This window comes from Scomber japonicus, chromosome 11 (genome assembly GCF_027409825.1).
Source record: "Scomber japonicus isolate fScoJap1 chromosome 11, fScoJap1.pri, whole genome shotgun sequence".
Classification (NCBI taxonomy): domain Eukaryota; kingdom Metazoa; phylum Chordata; class Actinopteri; order Scombriformes; family Scombridae; genus Scomber; species Scomber japonicus.
Genome location: NC_070588.1, coordinates 19,847,075 through 19,869,444, shown reverse-complemented (window position 1 = coordinate 19,869,444; position 22,370 = coordinate 19,847,075). Strand labels below are relative to the sequence as shown.

General features: G+C 41.8%; 1 protein-coding gene across 2 annotated transcripts in view; it reads right to left on the bottom strand.

Moving 5' to 3' along the window:
- Positions 1-1,077: 1,077 nt before the first annotated feature.
- The window catches only part of gsk3ba (glycogen synthase kinase 3 beta, genome duplicate a), a 34,234-nt gene continuing 12,941 nt past the window's right edge, over positions 1,078-22,370 (bottom strand). Inside the window, exons 2-11 of one of the 2 annotated variants that reach the window (XM_053329048.1) lie at positions 20,835-21,028; positions 13,185-13,268; positions 7,128-7,238; positions 5,991-6,121; positions 5,741-5,847; positions 5,501-5,598; positions 5,273-5,380; positions 3,631-3,817; positions 3,284-3,382; positions 1,078-2,960 (exon numbers count right to left, since the gene is read on the bottom strand). In XM_053329048.1, coding sequence (XP_053185023.1) covers positions 2,890-2,960; positions 3,284-3,382; positions 3,631-3,817; positions 5,273-5,380; positions 5,501-5,598; positions 5,741-5,847; positions 5,991-6,121; positions 7,128-7,238; positions 13,185-13,268; positions 20,835-21,028 — 1,190 coding nt within the window. In that variant the 3' untranslated portion in view covers positions 1,078-2,889. The remainder of the gene's footprint in view (positions 2,961-3,283; positions 3,383-3,630; positions 3,818-5,272; positions 5,381-5,500; positions 5,599-5,740; positions 5,848-5,990; positions 6,122-7,127; positions 7,239-13,184; positions 13,269-20,834; positions 21,029-22,370) is intronic. The other variant, XM_053329049.1, reaches the window with a different exon arrangement.

Sequence of the window (22,370 nt, the reverse complement as noted above, 5' to 3'; positions counted from 1 at the left end):
TATACTAGTGTTTACATAAGTATAATGCACTAGTATAATACACTAGCATGTGTTCTTGCTCATCTTCATTTTTTGGTAACCTTTGTGGTGTTTTTATTGAACTGGAGTTAGGGGTAGGGTGAAGTGGTCAAACTCTCTAGTGGAGGGTTGCAACACGTTCATGAATGCAAAATTACAGCAAGCAGGAGACAGGAGAAAGGCTACATGACTCGACCCCTTTAGGTGCTACTGAATTCCCCCCGAAATATGCAGACAGGGAGGAGAATGAACAAGAGGACAGAGAAACGACAACATATTATCCAGAGAGGGGGGACAGAACACATTATTGCCTCTGAGGATGGCTCATCAGAACTACATCATAGTTTGGCTTTGGTAACAGAACCAACACTGTGAGTAATACAGAAACTGTACTGTATTATATATATACAGCATATTTTAGGCCTTTTTTCTTTTCTTTTTTAAACCGCCGCAGCCGTACACAACCACCCCCACCCCCCCCTCCTCCCCCTCCATGCCCCGGAGTCTGTGCCAGGACTGTGATACACATGTTTGTGCGTCTCTATGTGTCCAAGATAAAACATTTTTTTAGCATCTATTAAAATAAACACTTTTTTTCTACTGTATCTTCCGTAAAAGGAAAATATCCTTACAATGAACAATGTCTGTATATTACATAGAAGTGTGCAATGAAAAAGAAGGTGAAAGAGGTGCAAGTGGAGGGGGCTGAAAAGTGGAAGAGTGTGTGTGTGTTTGTGTGTGTGTGTGTGTGCATGTGAGTGTGTTGCAGGATAGCAGGACATTCAACAGCACCAAAGGGAGAGTCACAATATCAGGAGGAGGGGTGTAGAGTGATGGCTGGGCCAGGTGAGGTGGGGGAAACAAGGCGAAGGTGTATGAAAGCAAAGGCACTCCAAACTATAGTTACACTATACATAACTAGTTCTTGTTACAATAATACAGCTGTCATCTACTGTACTGTACAAGTAAGATTGAACATATGGCTGGATAAAGCTGATCATCATCTACAATATCCATAAACAACATCAGTTTTGCCCTGATTCTGTTTTTTTTTATATCTTTTTCATTACTTTCCCTACCCTTTGTCATCTTTGTTTTTGCTCATAAACAGTACATGGGTCTGCATATATACATACCTTGAACACAACATGGAAAAAAAAAAAAAAAATCAACATAACAACATAAAAAAACAACATACAAGTCATACAAGTCAGAATTTTGGTGAGGAGCATTTAAACTGTATATACAAATTCTGCTTTTTTTTTTTTTCTTCTCTTTTTTTTTCTTTTCTCATTTTGTAGTGAGTATTCTCTGTAAATAAGACGGTTCGACGGACTGTACCGAATGGCTCTATGTGCGGCAGGTGGAGGAGAGAGAGAGAGAGAGAGAGGGAGAGAGAGAAAACGCTAGGCTAATACTTCAGTCAGTGGTCACAAAACATGAGACAGTGAGCGGCGTGTCAGGAGACCCCCAAAAACCACAGCCGATACTTCTCAAGAAGTCGAGGAGAGAGTGTTAAGAAACATCTTGAATTCTTCACAGAGACAAAGAGAGAGAGAGAGAGAGAGAGAGGAGGAGAAGAGGGATGTTTGTCTAGACACTGCATTGTCACAGAAACACTGTTACAGACAGAGTCGGTACAAAGACAGGGAATAGAGCACTGCCCTAAATCCATCTACAGCTTTAATACAGACAACACAGGAGAGCAGGGAAGTGACTGCTGCTGGAATTTTAACACACTCCAGCTTAACCAGAAAAAAAACAAAAAAACATACAAACAAAAAAAAAAAAAACACCACCTTATCTAGATCTATTGTCTTTAGGCAGCAGCAAATATTGCCACTGTCCTGCCAGATATGAGCTCACCATAAATGATTTCTGAACCATTGTAGTTAATATACATATATCTATATATACTTTTTATACATAAGGAAAAGTAATATATAAACTGTGTATGTATGCATGTTTGTTTTGTATTGTATGTATATATTATACAAGCACACAGGACCAGATACATGTCACATCCATCGCACATGGCAATCCAAGAACATCTGCCCGGGAGTACAAAACAAAAATTTAAAACAAGGTCGAGTAAAACAGCTTGCTAACCATTTAAAAACAACCCCAGGCAAAAAAAAAAGTCCAAACATTACCCCGCACATACATCCAGGATCATCATGCATCCATGTGTCTGAGGATGTGTGTGTTTGTGTGTGTGTGTTTTTATGAGTGTGTATGTGTGTATACGCGTGCGTGAGCCTCATGCCTTGTCTGCGGAGGTGAGAGGTGAAGGGGCAGGGGTGGGGATGACCCCCGGGTGATCCTAACCATACTCAGGCCATGCACTACAGGAGGAAACAAAGGGGGGGCGGTCAGGTGACACAGGGGTCAGAGGTCAAAGGATGAAGATGCAGAAAAATTGGACAATGTAGGGGAAGACGTGGGAAAGGGGCTGGGGAGACAGCTTAGGACTTTTTTCTACAGATTGTCCTCTTACAAACATTAGCAGGCTAGCATTGTGTATACATGTACAGTGTACTTTTATCTTTAGTACAGTCGACAAACACCTCTGGCTCTGCACTTTGCTTCCCCGTTGAAAGGGCACGGAGAGACGTCTTTGACGGAGGATGGAGTAGAGTTCAAACAGCTGGATGAGGGGGTTAAAGGAGTCGGATTAGGGGTGCTTGGTTTGTGGTCGAGGCATGGGGCTGTTGGCTAGCTGTTGAACCCGGACTGCGTCAGCATCGCTCCGCTGTTGTCAGGGAGGAGAGCAGGGCAGAGCAGAGCTGAGCGGAGCTCACCCCCTGGCCGGGGCAATGGAGAGGCCGTGGGCTGGGGCTGAGACCGGGGCGGGGCGGGTCCTCTGCAGGCTCAGGAGGTGGAGTTGGAGGCCGAGGCCGAGGCGGTGGTGGTGCTGGGAACTCTGTCTGTGCTGCTACCATCTATGGACAGAAGGAGGAGCTTGTCATTTGCAGTGAAGCGATTATCTGAACTTAATTAGGAAAAAGATAAAGAAGGAGAGACACACGAGAGTAAGAGCCAAATGTGAAAGACTATGTGTCCTTCTGTAAACTCCCTTCACAGCAACCTCAAAGCTGCTGGGAAAATTCAGGCAGAGAATGTGACCAGCTGTCTCAACTGAAGCTTAATCTAAGGAAAATCTACTGAAATGAAACATATTGACCATTTAAGCCTGAAATTGTTTTAGCAGCAACAGCAGAAATATCAGTGTGTGCATGGCTGGTGGAGGAGGTGTGGCTCTAACCTGTGGTGGCAGAGGCATTGGTTGGGGTAGAGGCGGAAGCCTGGCTGCGGGCGTGAGCAGGGATGAGTATGGAGACCAAAGATGGATTACTGGATAACTCTGAAAGAGAAAGAAGAAGTTGCCAAGTCATGTCTTTACAAACCTGTAACTTCACACATTAGTTATATACTGTATGTACTACTAAAAGGAAGCAATCAGTTTGACAAGGAAAACAATACAAAATAAATGAGTCATTCAAACTATAGATCACCAATTTTATAAATGTGCTTATACTTATTTTGGCAATGGAAAGCGTGTATTTGCCTCAGAGTACATCTACATGGATTCTGTTCTGAGTATGTGCGTACCCTGGGTGGTGAAATTGAAAAGTGAAGGCTTCTCCCTTCCATTGGGCAGTTTGACGTTGGGGTCACGCAGCTCATCAAAGAAGGAGTGTGCGCAGGCCTCTAGAGGGGTGAGGCGTGCTGTGGGCGTGTACTCCAGCAGGCGAGAGCACAGGGCGATGGCCTCTGGGGGCGTACGCGGCCGGAACACCTAAACACAAATTAGACAGGCAGTCAGATTTCAACCAAGATCACGTCAGGGCTATTTTTGAGTGACATCAAACACAACTAAACATTCACTGTTGTTAACACACACACAAGATGGAGAGCTGATGTATATGAAGCTGTTACTGGGTTGTATAAATGAAGGGATGAATTACTCAGTGACACTGACTAAATGCAGTTGCACAGAGCAACCATAGCAGGGCGCCTGAGGACCTGATGCTACTTGCTGATTGGATGACTCTCTTATCCAATGGAAGAGCTGTGGTTGGGATGGCTGAGGGGACGTCAGGAAGAGAATTTCCCACTTTCTCTATTTTCCCATTTGACATGCACCAAGATAAGAGCATGAAGTGGAGAACAATGTGACATGGATGACATGTCAGTGTAAGACTGACAGCTGAAACAGGGCAGAGTAAGAACTGACAGAGCAGGGTGGATGCTTTGGTCACTAAAGTGGTTCAAAACACTGCTGTGAGATAACACAGGCTCAACACAACCAACCCTGAAAACATGTTCTATTAAGAGTCAGAAAAAAGGATCTGCCAAATGAATGAAGCCCTAGCTATGTTTAAAAAAAATCTATATATCTATCTCTATATATTTGTATATAATCTTGCTTGCTAGTAAGGCTGTTCACAACACAGCAACAAGCTTGGGCCGGGGGGGGGGTGTTATTCTTATATTCTCTTACTATACAAATATTTTGTTCTAATTGACCTACATTCAAAATATTACTACCTTGTTAATTTCCTCAATACATCAATACAGCCTTCTATGAGAAACAATATTGGTGTCTCCGCCCAGTTACAGTACAATCAAGCTCACCAACAGCCTACACGAGTCTCTTATTTGACCTGGAAGACTTGTGTCGTAATGCTTTTGATATGTAATTTACTTCATTTCGTTTTTACAGCCTGCCATGATGTCACCCTGCGTCACTGTGTATAATGACGTGGCTAAAAAAAAAGATAGGGTTGACAAAATATGAGCAGACTGATCCATTGACTTAGCGGGTCAAGAACTAAGGAGGTATTTGCTTGATGGATATTATCAGTTTGAACTATGGAATGTGAAAAGGTTTTTAAAGCTATTTTTAAGTGATGGGTTTTTCACCTCAACACCAACAATGCAAATGTGACAGGGGCTAGATTTGTATTCTCAAGGATATTTAATCAAGAACAAGTCATTGACAGCAATATAAAGCACCCATACTGCATAGTCAAATAGGAGAGTCATGTGGTAAAGGCTTTTTTTCTATTAGTCCTTCACAAAGTCTAAAAAGATCAGAGCAGGTTTGCAGCTATTAACACGTCATGCAGCTCTGTTTGTTGAGGGGTGAGGGTGGATGGATGTGGAGCAGCAGGCAGGTGTAATGGTAACACAAGCATGGAGAGATGCAGTAGTGGTGGATTTAAAAAGAGAAGTAAAAGGGCTCCTGTACCTGTTGACTCACCTTAGTCCAAGGGTGTGCCTTGATCTGGGGGAATTTGAACTCGGTGTAGTTGGGGTTCATCTCGCGGATCTGCTCTCGAGTCGGGGTGCCGAGAACCTTTAAGATGATAAAAACAAGACAGATTAGTCACCACGTTACACCATCAACTTGGAATTTGATTCATTTCCTCAAAAAGAAACCCCCTCTGTACATCTAATGGGTCAGTCCTGTCATTACCTTGATAATTTCAACCAACTGATCCACTCCACTGTCGCCAGGGAAGATTGGTTGTCCTAGCAACAGCTCTGCTAGCACGCAACCGGCTGACCACACGTCTGAAAAAGAAAAAAGAAAAAAGAAAAAAGGAAAAAGTCAGGCATGTGCAAAAGGGGAGTTACCATGACGGCAATCCACTGCTGGTGAACAGACAGACCCTCAGTGGTTAAGTGTTGACTGTGACAGCTGGAGTCATCCTACCTATGCTTGAGGTGTAGTCAGTGGCACCAAAGATGAGCTCAGGGGCCCGATAGTAGCGAGAGCAGATGTAGGACACATTAGGCTCTCCACGGACCAGCTGCTTAGCACTGCACACAAAATCAAAATACATAATCAGAACCACAGTCCACGTCAGCCCAGTTTGTTGCCAGATGTTGAGGCCAAAAACAAGGAAAATATTAACTTAAAGAGTATGTGCTTCCCTGCTTTTAGGATAAGGTTGGCATCTCACCTGCCAAAGTCGCAGAGCTTGAGCACAGCGGTCTCTGGATCCAGCAGCAGATTCTGGGGCTTGATGTCCCGATGGCAGATCCCAAACGAATGGATGTAGGCCAGACTCCTGAACAGTTGGTACATGTACAACTACACGCAAAAAAACCCAAAAAAAACAGACACACATATGAGCTCAGTTTCATTACAGAGTGGAAACAACTACTCGAGAATCCATTTCAGCCCAGTCAAGTACCTTCAGTTTATCAGCAAATGTTTAGAAAGTGGCGTCACACACTCTAACACTAACCCTAACCCTAAAAGTCTATTGTGTGTCAGGTCTTAAAAATAAAGAACCTGTCTCTCTTACTTCATCCCAAACAAATGTACATGTAGGTGTTCTCAATGATGTTTCTAACTCACTGAAACTATCTCTTATCTAATCTTGGACAGATTAAGAGGGGGGACGATCAAAAGCCATCTGTAAGTGAGTCAGAGTCCACACTACGCTCATGTTTTCTGAATTTGCATATATCTCACATCTTGAAATTCATTGAGACTCTACTGGGATCCATTACAGAAATAAGCACAATTATCATAATACAGGTGATGAATATTAGAGAGTAATAATCCCCTGGCTGATTTATATGTTGTGTCTAAGGACTGCACCGTTACTGTGGCAGCAGACTCAAACTGAATGTATTTTCTATTGACAGTGACAGTGAAATATTTGTGTTAATCATGATATTTCACATGTGATGCCAATCGGGAAATGATTCAGGTTCAGACCAGTGATGGCAAAGGTTTTGGAAAAACAGATTGGAGGTTAAAGTACTGTGTAACCACAGCAGAGCCAACATTAACAAAAATCAACAAACTTCCAATATGTTATTTCTTGCAGTGTAATCAAATGAAAGGACTCATTTAATAAAGATCAGGAAACAATAAGCAGCCCAGAGGAACATGAGGATTGTCTGGTGTAAGAATGAAAATATCAAATATGTCAGGCAAAGAAAGCGATACCAAAATTTACTAAAACTTAAGCCCTTTCATGACTCTCTATTAAAAACCGATCTGGGAGTTTTGTGAAATGACATGATGCTAGAACACAATTAAAAAAAAAAATGGAGCATGGACACTCCAGACAGACACACTTTACCTTGACATAAACCATGGGCAGAGTCTGTTTGGCTCGGCTGTAGTGTCTGGCCACTCTGTAGACCGTCTCGGGAACGTAGTCCAGAACCAAATTCAGATACACTTCATCTTTCTGTTGGAGGGAAGCACAGAAAAGAAAACTGAGAGATCACACATGAAGACACATAGGAGATGTAGGAGGTAAAACAAAACTGTGTAACTGTTAGGGCTGGGTATCGGCACTCCCTTTAAGGTATCGACTGAAATTAATCAAAAGTAGTATTGAAACGTCTCCTGTCTAACGATACCTGCAATCCATCCTTTTTGCACCCAGAACTAGAAAATATGACTATTTGTATGGACTTGCTCACAGCCAATCAACGCAAGCATTGTTCAATTGAATGCAACATGTGATTGGCCCACTGTTATAGCAGCTACAACACATCTGTGGTGGTGAATTTGTGGTGAATTTGAGTTAGCGTGCTATGCAGTTGAGCAGCCAGGATGCCATCTAAACGCTCTAAAGTGAGTCTACACTACACACCTAGTACACTGGATAAAAGACAGAGCACTAAATGTGGAATGGGTATCGAATGAAGTACTCAGTTGGTATCAGTATCACTTTAAGGGTACTTGGATTGGTACTGGTTTTGTCATTTTTTAAACGATACCCAGCCCTAGTAACTGTGGAAGTGTAAAATCCTTTTACATTTACAAACAACACATTTCTTTAAAAAATCTTGAACTCATTATCTACAAATGCAACCATCTATGCACGTGTCAGCTGCACATTAGCTTCTCTTCCTGTTCCTTCTCTGTTTCCGTACTTTCTGCTGTGTATTTTCCCTGATGAATTGAGCCATTTGCCAACTGATCTAAATGATGGGCTTTTTTTTCACAGTCTAACTGGGGATCCATTGTGTAGGTTTTTTTTCTCCCAGAGGACAGGAAACACACAAGCATGCGTCATGACGTCCTGTTCTCCAACAGTGGCCGCAGACAGTGAAATCACTTCCTCGTTTCCTGGTTGGATGAGGCCCGGCAACACTGGCCCTGAAGGGATGCCATATCTGAGGCTTCTCCACCCAATTATTCTAGGACTTCCTTTTTCCTTTGATTCTGACTGGAGTTAGCCAGCACTGACTCATTGGGTGTTTCTCCCTCTCCCTCTCCCTCCCCCGCTCCCTCCTTCCCACCCATAAGCTAATTGTTAAATGTTTTTTTTTACATATAAGTCACCTCAAAGATTCATTGAAGAGCTCTCTCATAGACTTAGAAATGCTTTCACAGTGAGTCTGTTTGTTCTTGATGGTTGTGAGGCGGAGCAGCAGAGCTTACAGATGACACACTGAAGTGCTTTAGGGTTGGGGGGCGATGCAACACAGCTATCAGCGGCAGATTGAATTTATTTGGCTGTTTCAAACCCATCAGGGCTGTAAATGTAGCACAAATAACACACCTTTAAAACAGCATATAAGCAGGTTTAGGGTTAGGGTTCATTATTCATTATTTCTTGTTAAGTAGATTGTATCTCATATCCTTGGATGGGATAACTCTACATTTAGTGCCTATTTTATCAGGTAACCCAGTGATGACCATGAAATAACTTCATTCATTTATTTATTTATTTATTTATTGCAGTTGATGATTATTTAATGTGCACTTCAACAGGAGTGGAAGGTCATCAGCGCTCCAAACTGCCTTTTTACAGTGTCCAAATAGAGTGTGGAATTATTTAAACAATCATCTCAGCTGTTACTGTTTTATTTTGTACTCACCTGCCATCAAAATATGCATTACAGTGTTCATTATCATTGATTTTCTGTTTCTCCTAACTTAGCTATTTTCAGCCTCAGGATGTTTTGTGAATACGGCTCCAGGAGTGGTCGCAGCAGTGAGCTTGGATAGCAGCAGAGCCGTTTATCTGCAGATCTGCAATGCACAATGACTGAGCCGGGCCCTCGAGGAGCTCCCAGACAGACTGTGTGGTACACTTCTGTCAGCTCAATGCACTGCTTTGTTCTGACAGCTCTCTCCGTCTCACACTCAGACAAACAGACGTATATACTGCGACAGGGAGTAAAAGAGGGCCGGGAGTACCGATAGACAGACGGGTGCAGACAGTGACGATGAGCATCATTTCCTGAACAGCTCTCAGCCACAGGTAGCTTCACTAGAACACTCATCTGTCACAGCCCTCTGCCTGTGTCTCTCTCTATCCTTCTGGCTCTGTGTATGTGTATGTGTGTGTGTGTGTGTGTGTGTGTGTGTGTGTGTGTGCGCGCGCATGTGTGTGTGTGTGTGTGCGTGTGTGTGTGTGTGTATGTGTGTGTGTGTATGTGTGGTGGGTGTGTGCGCATGTGTGTGTGTGTGTGTATGTGTGTGTGTGTATGTGTGGTGGGTGTGTGCGCATGTGTGTGTGTATGTGTGTGTGTGTGTGTGTGTGTGTGCGTATGTGTGTGTGTCTGCGTGCGCACCCCCATCTTTCTACAACTCCCATTGATAACATTTGTGACGACAAGAGAGCCTGCTATATTTAGCCTAGCAACAGCCATGACTCACTTCCTGCCTCACTACAAAGCCACTTCCTTGGCTTGTTCCAAGATGGTTAGCCAGGCGGGGGATCTGATTGGCTCCGTGTTCACTCCCAGCTAAATAATTCAGCCTCTAATTTTCTGAGAAAAACCGAATGCACCTGAACAACTGCCTCAGCTATCTCTCCCCTACAGTCACTGTGTTACATTGTCTAAACGCATGTAATATACAGCATGCAAGTCTGCTTACATCACATTACATAAGTCAGCATTTATATGAATATGTATGAACACAGCAGCCAGAGTGTCTTCAAACCTTTCATTTTATCTGACCAACAATCCACAATCCAAATATATTTAGTTTAGAAAACAGAAACTCTCTGCAACATTAACAATATGATCTTATCCTGTGCTCAAGATCTAGTCTTAGGGGCTTTATTATTTTATTATTTTTATATTGCACTCTCAAGTTTGTTTATTCCACAACAAAGTGGTATTTAATCAGATCACAGACAACCTGTGTTAAGGTGGTGTTATTTCTGTGGTGGAGCAGCAGTTGGGTTCTGTGTTTCTCATTATTCATTCATCTATCAACTACTTTCTTGATGAACTGATTAGTCATTTGGTGTATAAAATAGTGTTGATCACTGTTTCCCAAAGTTCAAGATGTAACCTAAAATGTCTTCTTTTGTCCTGACTAACAGTCCATAACCCAGATGTTCAGAAACTTGAAAACAGTCACATTTAAGAAGCTGGCAGGGTTAGGGTCAGAGAATTTTAACATTTCTTTCTTTCAAAATGACTCAAAACGATGAACTGATTTTCAAGGGCTGCAACCAACAACTATTTTCATTATCAATTCATCTGCTGATTTTTTTTCTTGATTAATCAATAAATTGTTTAGTATGAAAAACAGTTAAGAAATTGTTTAAAAATCATGTTCACAATCTCTCTATCTTCCATGTGCTCACTTTGTTTGACTAACAGTATAAAAACAGGAAATGGTCACACTGGAGAAGCTGAAAGCACAGACCCTTTCCCATTCTTGTTTTAAAATGACTGAAACGATTAACTGACTTTCAAAAATATCAGCTGATTCATTTTCTGTTGACCAGCTTATCAAACAATCGACTAATTGTTACAGCTCTACTAGACCTGATGCTAACGTGGTGGCACGCAGAGGGTCAATCACTCAGCCATGTTGCCACTAGTTTATACATTTCTCAACTAAACTAAATCCTTCCTCACAGATCTAAATAAAACATTTGAGGCCTGTAGCTTCAAAACCTTTCTGTCGTCATGTTTATTTGATATCAGAGAAACCAGCTGAGTTATTGAAAGCGACTGCATGGGTTGTCCACTGATGAAATTTGGAGGGAGGCTGTGACGTCTAACCTGCAATTTCTTCTCGCCTACATATTTTGCAGAGGTAGGAGTCAGACCTGCTGTTTGGACCTGTGGCCTTCTGTTTGAACAGCATTATACTAACGGTTAAAGGGCAAAAAGCAAAAGCACACAGTGTGTATTGAGCACGCCACATGCCAGCAGTTACACAAGACTACCTGTGCACATGCTGACGGCTACAGTCCTAGCCTGGCTCACAGCTGCTCTCCCAGCATGAACCCCCCTAACATCAGGACAACACCTAAACACACCCGACCTCATCTCAACTTCTTCCGCCTGCCTCTCGCCCCCTCTCCTTTAATACACATCTGTCATCTACTCATCAATTTTGACCATCGTGTTCCAGTGACATCACCTTTTACCTACTTCACTAGCCCTCGCGCTACGGGTGGTAAATCCCCATACCAGCAACACGGTGCCAGTCTCCATAATTAGACTGAAGGAGAGAGAGAGAAAATAAGATACATGAAAGGGGACACAGCAAAAATGAGAAGTATGTGGGTGAGGGAGGTTTAAAAGTGTAAAAAAAAAAAAAAAAAAAGCAAAAAAAAAAAAGGTGTGAATTAGTTAGATTATATCTTGCTATTGCGGTCAAAAGGGTCAAAAGGTGTAAGGTGTCATTACTGTGACATGTCAGCGTTGTCAGTGTGTCAGTATACGGAGAACTGGCTGTGATTCCCAGAGGCCGGTGAGCACATGGCATGAGACGAGGGGTGGGAAACCGGGTGGAGCTTCCAGCATGGTGGGGGAGAGGGCTGAAGTAGTCTATAATTAACAGACACCCTCTGGTCTATACCCACCTCCCACTTAGCCCCTTCTTCTTCTTCTATAACCCCCCCTTCCCCCTCCCCAGCAGTTTCCCTTGGCTTCATGCAGCAGGAGAAGCATTCCTAACTGCAGTGTCACGGATACAGTCGCGTGTGCCAGGTCCACGTGTGTCTATATTTGACACATGGATCTCTGCCGGTTTTGTCAGCTAACTGAATGACATAGTCCAGACTCGTAGTCTCCGGGGGGAAACGCTGATGGTCGACAGAGATGGACAGCGAGGCCGCGCCGCAGAGGGGGGACTTCCCTGTCACGATGCAATGTGCCGTACTAAATGTATTTATTACAGTCAAACGGGCCAGAAGGCTGACATATGACAGGAGATGGTGCAGCTGACAGACACTGGCAGTCCAATATGGGGGGAGAAGACCAACTAAAAGGAGGCAGAACAGTAACTAGTATTCATTGCTTTGTTAGATAGTCTGACCATTAATAATCACGGTGAGTCATGTGAGAAAGCAAAACTCTTTCACTACACTGACTGAAGCCAAGTCCAGGGAAGCTCTGAAAGATGACAAACTGATACTAGAAAGAAGTAATAGTAAAGTGCTCTGAGGCAGCATGAGGAGAACAGGAATATACCAAAGACTGGATTCTTCTTTTTTTGATTTTACAATATGTTAAAAGGAGAGAACCCCCCACTCTATATTTGTAACTGAATCCACCTTTTTATTTTTAAGTGGACAATTTAGAGGCTTTTTTTCCTGATTTTCTGATTTTCTGAGATGTTAATGCTGTTTTTATGTCTGAGCTTGTTGACACCACGTCACTGTCACAAGCTCAATGTGCTTGGAATCCACATTTGAGATAATTGGAAGTGGTAACAGCGAAAGAATGCTAGAGAGAAAAAGAAAAGTGGACATTCACGAAAACATAACCACACAATACGTAATTGTGTGGTTATGTTTCCTGTTGCCATTTCTCCCGTTGCCATTAAACGCACCAACAACTCCCATCATCTCTTTTCTGTTGCTATAATAAAATAAATATGCGCTCAACTGCCTACCCAAAAAGAAATTCATGTAGATATTAATGGTCAAAAATTTAGATGAATGTATGTGAAAATGACCCTGAAGATGTAAAATAATCAGTAATGGGTCAGGCTTTCTAACTTCAATTCATTTTAACAGTGTTTCCTCTGCCTCCTGTGGACTTGTAAGTGGAGTTTTCAAAAGTAAGATACTTTGTTGACTAAATGGCCTCAGAACTTGAAACATGGTAAAACTGTCCCTCTACAAGGAATTACACACACTCATGCAGCCTATGTAGAGCTATAGATGATGCTTAAGAAGAAGCACATTCAACCCACTGACCTTGTCTCCACTGGAGTAGAAGAAGTAGCGCAGGCGGACTATGTTGCAGTGGTCCAACTTCCTCATGATCTGCAGCTCGCGATTCTGAATAAAACACAAAAACATGAAAAACATTTAAGTTTCACAAAAACTACCAGGCTATAATAACACAAAACGTTTGTTGGTATGTGGACCTTCAGGTGACCAACAGTTTCTGTCTGACTGGAAGTAGAAAGCGTTACACATCACATGCCACTCTTCTTCTTGCCAAACAATCATCTTGTTGACGCCACATCACCGTCACAAGCTCAATGTGCCCAGAATCAGGATCGGAGATAATTGGAAGTGTTAAAAGCAAAAAAAAATGCTAGAAAAAAAAAGTCATAGAAACAACACCAAAACATGATTACACTATTATGTTTGCTGTTGCCATTAAAAGGTGCCAATGACTAGAAAAAACTGCTCCTGTAAAGCAAAAAGTTAGAAAGTGTGTGTGTGTGTGTGTGTGTGTATGATGAGCCACAGGCCTTCCCGCAGCCCACTAGACCAATGTTAGTACTGAAACCTGGTTGGTTATTCCATCTATACACATATACAGTGCATCCATGCAGAAAATGGTTGTGCATATGGACTATGACGGTCTCAAGGGTTTGGCAGGAACTCAAGCATTACATAAAGCTTCAACAGCTCCATTATAGTTCACATTTCCATTTCTCCCTCACTCTCCCCTTCTCTCTATCTTTATTGCACTGACTTGACAGACTATTGGTTGGATAACAATGGAGAGAAGGTGAAGATGGTAAATGGAGAAATATCCAAGTCAATGAGGCAAGAGTAGAAATCAGAACGTGGCTCATTAGTAGAGTAATTACATAACAATCAGACTTTTTAAAAAGACTTTATTTATTTATTGCTTTCATTTGATACATTTCTGTCATACAGCAATGACAACCTATTTTTATGTGATTAGGTGTATGACACAGTGAATATAGCACAATAAGTATAAAATCAATAAATAAGACAACTAATACAGCAAATAGCAAAGCAATTAGCATCAGTATTGGCAGTATAAATACAGGTCATCACTACATATTGTGGAGAAATTAATAAAAAATTCACAAAATAATAAATAATCATAAATAATAAATGGATAACAAAACCTTATTTTTCTTGTTTGTTTTGTTAACAATCAGACTTTTGATGTCAGAGTCAAGTGCAGCTTGAAAAGTAGAATTGTGTGATTTTTGTGTTATATTGTATGAATTTAATACTATCATAGAGCGTCCATACTGAGTCGTTCAGCAACATGAAGACTGCTTTTATGAAAATACATTTACAGCTCGTCAGGTTTTAGAAATGATGAACACAAGCAGCAGCAGATTGAAATCAGCTTGTAGCGACACTTTGGTTCAGTCCTATATAGGCCTACAGTCAAGCCCGAAATTATTCATACCCCTTTTGGACATGCCACTTTTTGTTCAAATGTAAATAAAAGCTGACTGAAATATTTTTTTTACCACAATGATGCCTTTTGTACATCGTCTTTTTATCTTCTTGGAGACGCCTGTGTCACTTCCGGTCAAAAAACAACTTGCTGGTTGAATAAAAGTAACTTTAAGTCAAAATTTGCCAGGGGTATGAATAATTTCGGGCTTGACTGTATATTCCAACTGGCAAAATGACTGACCGGATTTCTGAGTGAACTCACAGGCTAACATGACTAATACTTGTGTGCTGCTGGGTAAAGGAAAAAAAAGGGTCATGAGGCTCTCGCAGGGTGTGACCACAAAGCGAACAATATACCTTGTTGCACCGTCTGACCTGCATCTTGAGTAAATCTTGAGTAAACGCAGGTCCTTGTTGTAAATCTCTTGAGAACAACGCGACTGATTGATAAGCCGATGAGGAGCCCGCTGAATGACCAACTAACCCGCTGACTTCAGGGACACGTGACGAGAAAAAAAAAAAATGTAACCCTGATGAACGAATGTGCTTTTATCTTTGTGATTGTTTCTGCTTGTGCTATAATGAAGATTTGAAGCCTTTATAATCCTTCCAGTATCTGAACAAATAAAATCAAGTCAATGTGGAAAATCACTACATTTCAGCAGTTTTGGTATAGTTTTAGTCAAGCTGACCAATAAGCCAGTCCTTCAGAATGACTGTGATTGATTATGTAGTCCATAAAATATCACAAAATAATGACCCAATGCACATCACAATTACCCAGAGTCCATGTTGAGGTCTTCAAATACCTTCAAAGCTTTCTTTTACTTGATACTCCTGATTAAGTCTCTCCCCATGCATTTATCAATTAAGCTACTAATTATTTTAGCTGTATTAGCTGCCTAGTGAGTTGATCTGCTGACCGTCTGAATGTGCTTGACAAAAAAAAAAAAAAACCCTGATAAATGGAGTTCCCTTCATTATGTGGGTCAGGACCAATATCTGGCTGGCAGAGGGAGATATGCTGCTGTCCCTCCACACTTCTCTGCTCCTCTCTTTCTGGAGGATTTAAATCCCTTTTCATTCATTTTTAAACGCAGCAGAGAGATCCGTCTGTCCACTAAACTCTGCAGAGCATCGTGCAGCTCAATAGCCTGTTACAGACAATCCTCCCAGCCTAATTCACTTACAGGCAGACGCAAATGGTTCCCACAGTCCTGCTGCTGCTTTTTCACCCTTTGCACTACCACCACAGAGACAGAGACACACACACACACACACACATACATAACCCCCTCACATCATAAAGTGACATCATAGTGTGCAGGTCAGAAACCATGGTGCACTACTAGGCAACGCCCTCGTCTTCTTGTGGTGGCTTAGTGGGAGTGTTTTAGGGTGTGTCTGAGTGTGTCCGTGCGTGTTTTGTTATGTGTGTGAGAGAGATGGTACCATATGAAAGAGGAGCAGACGGGGCTGTTCAGTACGGCCCTGCCCAGCTCCAGTTATACTGCAGTCATTCCTGCTGACCTGTCATCCTCCAGTGTGTCAGCAGCCCAGCCAGCAGAGACGGAGACAGAGAGACAGAGAGAGAGAGAGAGAGAGAGAGAGAGAGAGGGGGAGAGAGCGACAGATGGAGATAGAGAGAAAGCGAAAAGAGAGGAAGAAAGGCTCAATTGTAACACCTGAGCACTTCATGATGTTGTATATCATCGGACAAAAAACAAAATCCAGTTTCCAAAAAAAAAAAAAGATTAAGAGTGAAGAGCAGTTGCACATCACCCACACAGATAAACACACACAAATGCATTGAGCGTCTCTGTCTTAGCAGCAGATAGATGATATTAAATGTACACAAAGGATTACATTTAAAGCCTAAGAATAGTTTTTCTTTATTTTTCTTCTTCTAAATAAATCTCACAAAATCACAGACTCTCATTCCTTTCTGACATCTCGACCCTGTCTGTGGTTAGCAGGGAAGCAACTAACCAGCATTTTTATTACTGATTAATCTGATTATTGTCTTGATTCATCATTAACGGCCTGTTATAATATCCCAGAATCAAACGGGAATTTTTAAAATGTCTTGCATCATCCGAGCAACCCTAAATATTCAGTTGACTGTCTTGTAAAAATAAGAATTGTTTCAACTCTAGTTCCATTTTTGTAAAAGGTTAAGTCATCTTTAAAAACAGCTGGGCACTAGTTTTTAGTAAATGTTACTCAAATAAGAGTCAATTGTTGCATTTGTTGGGAATTACTTTCACCTGCGGATTGATACACATTTGGTTTGCTAATAAGTATTTGCACAGCAGGACAGTCTGTGTAGAAAATACTAAACCAGATTGACCTTGTACATCAATCATGATAATGGAGGAACATGTCATCCAGCTCAATGATGTGTTTTTAAAAGCAGCACAGAGGAAGAAGCTCATCGGGGCTTCAGCTAACACGGACAATACTGGTTAGTGGGAGGGATGACTTCTTTGTTGGTCTTTTTATTGGATTTGTAGGATGACAAATAAAAAGACGTATCCTCTCAACATATTGTCTGCTATCACCAGACAGGCTCTCGCTCTGCACAAGTGTGTTGGTTCTAATGTGAGCATCCATTTTCCAATCGGCTGATATGTGATCCCTCAGATGGGAGTGGAGTAGGACCTATCCCATAATGCACTGGGAGCAGCCTGTAAGCCCACCAGGATTGTCTCACACATTTATCAGCTACACCGTAACACGAAGCCTACTCACATGATTACCCTGTTGGACACGTGTGTGTGTGTGTGTGTGTGAGAGAGACAGTGAGAGGGGGGGAAAAAAAGCATACCCACATGTTGGAGTAGCATGTTTCTGTTCACTCAGAGGCATAGAAAAAGAGCTTTGGTGGGGGAGGAGAAGTAATAAAATAGAAGAAAAGAGCAGGCAGGCATGCAGGCCGGCATCTGAGTATGCGTTTTGGCGCGTGCTCGGCAGTCATGTGAGGAGACTTAGCGCTCATTCGCCTCATTTTTCAGGACAAGCTGTTCACGGGGAAGTACGGGCCTAGCAAGTACAAGACCAAAAATAGGTAAGAAATGGAGGGGCTGCTGAGATGGAGGGTCTGCTGTAAAGAGGAAGCTAAACATCAAAAGAAGAAAACAATGTGTAAGCTGACCTCTGAGCTGTTTACAGATGCAACCTGCGAGTGTGTCGCTAACCACAGACAGGCTAACCACTGAGAGCAGGATACGACTACATCATAGCCAGATCCCGTAGTCACAAATACTGTGCGTGCATGTGTGTGTGTGTGTGTGTGTGTGTGTGTGTGTACATTGTGACAGATGGTCGGGCCTCACAGTCGTATGTCTCCACCAACCAGTTTACATCCACGTCCGTTCAGACTCATAATATTTGCAGTGAAGGTATGGAGTGTATTTTCCTTGTGTGTGTTCACATGTTTGGCCAATAAATCACAAACACTTTTTTCGACCACCAAAATATGATCAGTTCATCCTTGAGTCCGAGTGGACATTTGTGCCAAATTTGAAGGAATTCCTTTAAGGCGTTCCTGAGATACGGGAAGGATGTATGGAAAGACAATACAGCTGTCAGCAGCATGGACAACAAAACATTAAGTGACATTTGCCTCATCTTTCTAGGATTGAGGACTAGCACCTGCTGAAAAATAGTGTTGAACCCGCAACAGGTTAAACTCAGGGCACCGCCTGCTCAAGTATTTGGCTGAACCGGTTGGCTCAGCACAACAGTCCTGAGGGGAAACCGCTGCAGACGAACACATCTGACTACATTTTTTGACTTTTTTTTCTCATACTTGTGGGAGACGACAGGGAATACCTATGCTTGTCCTGCCATCACTCTTCCACACACACTGATCGCCCCGAGAGAAACAAAGTAGATAATAGTAGTAGATAATGAGACAGAGACTATCCCTGTGAATCCAGGGAATATCTCTGTCTAATGCATTTAAACCAACATAATCCATTAATAGATTTAACAAAGCTGCAGTGATTAGTTGACAACTATTAAATTAATTGCCAACAATTTTGACAATCAATGAATCATTTTGAGTCCTTTTTTTAAGACAGAAATATCTAAATTCTGTAGTTCCAGCTTCTCAAATGTCTTTTTTTTTCTGTTTTTTTTTTTAGTCCTCCATAATTTTAACCTCCACTGATTATTTTGGGGGTTTTGGACTGTTGGTTGGGACAAAATAAGACATTTGAGATTGCACCTACAGCTGTGGGAAACAGTGATGGACATTTTTTCACATGGACCAAACAACTTAAACGATTAATTGAGAAAATAAGCACCAGCTTAATCAGTAATGAAAATAATTGTGAGTTTCAGCTCTAGCACACAGCAGATAACTGATGTATTGATTTATTTATTCCTTTCATGTTTATTTTTATGACGACATGTATGGGGCTTAATACAAATACACCACACTCCACAGAAAAATACATATCAAACAGCACTAATAAAGAAATGACTCTCAGAACACAGAGATGTCTTGCACAGCTTCATAATAGCATATTCATTGTGTGTATACATTAGAAATGCATTTAATCCATGTAAATATGCATAATCTATTTTTTCCTGAATTCTTACATTCTTATTCTACCTCTGGTGTTTGTGAGTTATGATGGTGTTCCCTCAGCTTCTCAGTTCATGTTTTTATTGAGTCCTTTATTTATAGCATAGTTATTTATTGTTGTTGTGCATGGATGGGGGGTGGTGTGGTGGTGGTGGTTGGGTAGGTGGTGCCATGAAGCCTTTTTCCTTTCTTTTTTTTTTAAATCTTCAACACATTTAGTATTTTTAATGCATGTAAATGAATACATTTGAATCATGTCATTTTGCTTAAAATTGCCTCTTGAGGGACACATTCACTGAAATTAAATTATCACATAGAGAAATAAAGACAGTAAGTAAAATATGTGTTCTCATTTCTGTTCTCCTCCAATTATAACTGCAATAGGTTTAAATGTAATTACAATCAAGTTTACAATATAGAGTCACCATGTGCAGGTTTTTCAGCTCACATGTGGAACACATTATAGTCGCACATTGTGTTGCATCATCCGAACAGAGCACTTTATGCTGTGCAGGCACGGGCATGTGGGATACAGGCTGGGAGCTAAATCGTGTGAATGTATAGAGTGGCTTCATTTGACTGCAGGCGTAACATTCACACACACACAAAAAAAAATCTGTGCTTGCATTTATTTTCAATAGCGGTTGAATGCTTGAAAGCACTGTGACACACTGCTGAGCACTGCTTAGTAAAAGCACATTTGATAATTATCAACTTTATTCTATCAGTCTCCATGAAAGTTTTTTTTAATTGCACAGAAAGTGAGATATTAACTGAATCCATTAAGAACTCTCTTGTAGTATATGCCCAAGAACAGCCTATAATGGCTACAACATATTTAATACTTATATTTAAAAATGTATCTCCCACACAGTAATAATAATTTTGACTCGTCCCCATGATGGTTATATTGTCCACTCCTAACCCTCAGCCCTTAACTTAATGAGAATATAAGCAGCTGTCCTGCAAGCTTGGCAGTCTCAGGTCTTTTATCTGCGAGCTGTGAGCTAGCAGCAGGGACACCCCTCCCCCAACCCCCCACACCCCCCCAAACCAAGCAAAGGGAGTGACAGACAATGTCACCACAGCCGAGAAACAACAAGCCATCAGTCAAATCTATTCAAAGCACAGGAGGAGGATTCCAGCAGAGCTTTGCTTGGAAGGAAATATGACATTTCCATGGTGGCAAGTGAACTAAACGTGACAGATGACTGCGTATTAACGGGTTCCAAGTTGGTTTGTGTGAAAGGAGACCCTCCCACCCAACACTAGCACAAACACTTGAAGCAGGAAAACACACACCTACACACACACACACACACACACACACATGCATTGAAGCAGGGATGTGTCAGTTGCAAAACATGACTTTTTCCCTTTTGTGTTCTGCCTGGTTTTTGGCAGCTTGTCTGATCTCACTGTATGTGTGAAAGATCGCTCCATTCATGTTTGTCTTTCACAGTTAATCCATCACATTCATTAAGGCAACAAATCTCTACTTTGGTTACATTGTTAGAAAAAAAGATGACAGAGTGAAAGTGTGAATCATTGTCATTTACTCTTCCGTTTTCTCTCTGTCCGTTGGTCATAGTTTTGTTGAGACAGTTAGCTGAAAGATGCCTTGTGCGTACCTTAAATCTCTTGTCTTGCAGGACCTTCTTGATGGCCACCAACTCTCCGGAGTCACAGAGTTTGGCCTGGTAGACGACGCCGAACGAGCCGTTGCCGATGACCTTAGTGTCCGTGTAGCTCACCTCCTGTGGCCGGTCGGGGCCTTGGCCTGGAGTAGCCACGACTGTTGTTACCTTGCTGCCATCTTTATCCCCTGAAGAGAGCGAGAGAGAAACAGACCGAGAGAGATGCACATGGCTCAGAAAAGTAGTGGTAATGCCAAAATGTAACACTGTACACATTAAAGAGTAGAGTTCAGTGGTGAGTAGTAGTTCCACGTTTGAATCCCTGCTAATAAATATCTTAAGAGAGGGAAGGAGAGCAAACATGGCCTCCGTCTTTATGTCTAAACAGTGCCATCCAGTCAACTTGTTATGGGGATGACTGCCCAGCCTGTGAAAACAGTTGTATAATGTCTTCTGCTGTTCTACAGGAAGCTTTCTTAAGTCTGAGAAAATAACCCTGATTACATCATCAAGTCAAATTTATAGCAGAAAGTCTGCGCTAAGAACTGGAAGCTTGGAGTTTGAAAGAGGTGGGCATTAACCAGGCATAGAGGGTCTAATGTAAGTTGGATTATGGTAACAGCAGGATCCAGTGTCTTTTGGAGCTTAATCCATATGAAGGACTAAAAGCATTTGCTGCAAGTCCAGGCAAATAGTCTTCCTTTATAAAGTGACTCATGTTAACAGCTATTGATAAATACACATTTAGTTCTTTCATTTTTTTAATTGCCTGTTTGAAGCTATAGAGTGAGAGAAGTGAGAGAAGTGAGCTTGTGACCAGAGGATTGCTGGTAGGAATAATCTAAGTGAGGGAAAGTGAAGAAGCAGCATTTGCCCCCCCCCCCTCATTACCACCACTGAGGTGCCGATGAGCAAGACCCTTAACCCTAACTGCTCCAGTGGAGCAGATCAGACTGTGGTTGTACAGGGTAGTTTCCAGGTATGAATGTGATTGCTCTCATCTTAAATAAAAGGTGAAAAAAATGGATACATACTGCTCTCTCTGGGATTAATTGGACAAACTTGTCAACCATAATGACAAATGCAATATCTGAGATTATAATCAGTGAAACGTCATAAACTAATAATACTGTGTATCTTTATAATGCTAATGCACTATAGATCCGAATCTGCTTTCACATGCCCCCTCCCCTTAATGTCTTCCTGTGCAGTCAGTCAGGAGCTGGCTGAGCTCCCCTGAGATCACTTCTTTTCCTCCCACACTCACCTGCTATCCTCTTTGTAAAGAGCCAAAGTTCACATTAGCTGGCAGTTAAAGAACAACGAGGAAAAAATGTGTGTCGTGTGCCACAAATATGCGCTGGCTCCCTCCTTCAAAGCTGTGATATCTGACCGACACTCAAATTAACTCATAACCACACACTATCTACGTGACTAATACTACCACAGCACCTGCCTTTAAATCTTCTTCCTTCCAGGAAGCACTATTAGCATATCTGCAAACCACAGCAGAAAAGGTTCAACATATGA